Below are 1127 nucleotides of genomic sequence, written 5' to 3' on the forward strand. Positions count from 1 at the left end.
TTCTCCTCTCCTCTCCTTCTCCTTCTCCCTCCTCCTCCTCCTCCTCCTCCTCCTCCTCCTCCTCCTCCTCCTCCTCCTCCTCCTCCTCCTCCTCCTCCTCCTCCTCCTCCTCCTTTCCTCACGTATCCATTCCCAAGGAACCTGGTCATGAACGAGGCTGCTGCCTTCCTTCCCTCAACCGTCAAGGTCTTAGAATGAGCCCTTTGTCCCCCTGCCTCACTTTCTTACCAGTTGGATCCAGCAACGATCAGGATTCTTGATAAGGTGCCGCTACTGTTGCTTCCCCTCTTCCCGTTATGCTTCATCCCCCTCCCCTTCAACTCCTCTGCCTTTCCTTGTTCTTCTCTCTTCCTCGCTCGTCCACCTCCCCCCCCCACAAAAAAAACTCGAGCTCCCTTCCTCTTCTCCACTGCTTCTTCCTTGTTTCTCCTCCTCTGCCTCCTCTTTTGTCTCCTCGGAGCTTCAACTCCTCCATCCCCTCACGACCTGCCTTCACCTCGCATGTCCTTCTAAATGCGTTTACCGTCCTTGCTCATGCTTCAACAGTCTGTCCTCTTCCCATCTCTTACCCTCCTTTCCTCCAATTTTCCTCACGCTCTCGTTCTGCTCTTTAGTTTCAGCAGCTGGACTAGGCTTGGAATCAAAGCACAATTCAAGGAAAAGCATATCAGGTGTCTCTTTTGCCCGAACACATCTCCGATGATAGTCATACAAGAGATGGTTGAGTGTGCGTATTCAGCTAGAGGTAACATCCCCGTATTTTACTCACTCTATGTAAACAAAGGAAGCATACATGCCTTCATGTCGATCGTATTACTCCCCTACATGCTCGTATCGCCGTCTATGGTACATTCAACCCTCCACTCGCACTCATTCCCCCAGACGCTTCTCCCTCACCCCAGCGCTGATCTCCGCCTCCCGCTGATGGCTCTCCTTGATATGCTTGGTCCGTCTGGGGCTGCTGGCTCTGACTCTGGTCAGCTCCTGCATCAGCTGCCACCCGTCCGACCTCACTCTGATGGCCTTGCCCGCGCTCGCTGCCTCCTCCTCCAGCGTGCAGACGGGAGTATGGGCGTCAACGTAGGCTTGCTGGGATGGGGAGAGCTTGAGAGAGCGGGCAGCAGGGA

The 1127-nt window shown here is 54.5% G+C and overlaps 1 protein-coding gene across 1 annotated transcript in view; it reads left to right on the forward strand.

Moving 5' to 3' along the window:
• The window catches only part of GUITHDRAFT_110609 (hypothetical protein), a gene marked incomplete at both ends in the record, with an annotated part of 3883 nt that extends 3623 nt beyond the window's left edge, over positions 1-260 (forward strand). The window contains 2 exons of the mRNA XM_005830407.1: positions 138-186; positions 232-260. Of these exons, the coding sequence (XP_005830464.1) occupies positions 138-186; positions 232-260 (78 nt within the window). The remainder of the gene's footprint in view (positions 1-137; positions 187-231) is intronic.
• Positions 261-1127: the final 867 nt, after the last annotated feature.

Source organism: Guillardia theta (assembly GCF_000315625.1).
Source record: "Guillardia theta CCMP2712 unplaced genomic scaffold GUITHscaffold_46, whole genome shotgun sequence".
Classification (NCBI taxonomy): Eukaryota; class Cryptophyceae; order Pyrenomonadales; family Geminigeraceae; genus Guillardia; species Guillardia theta.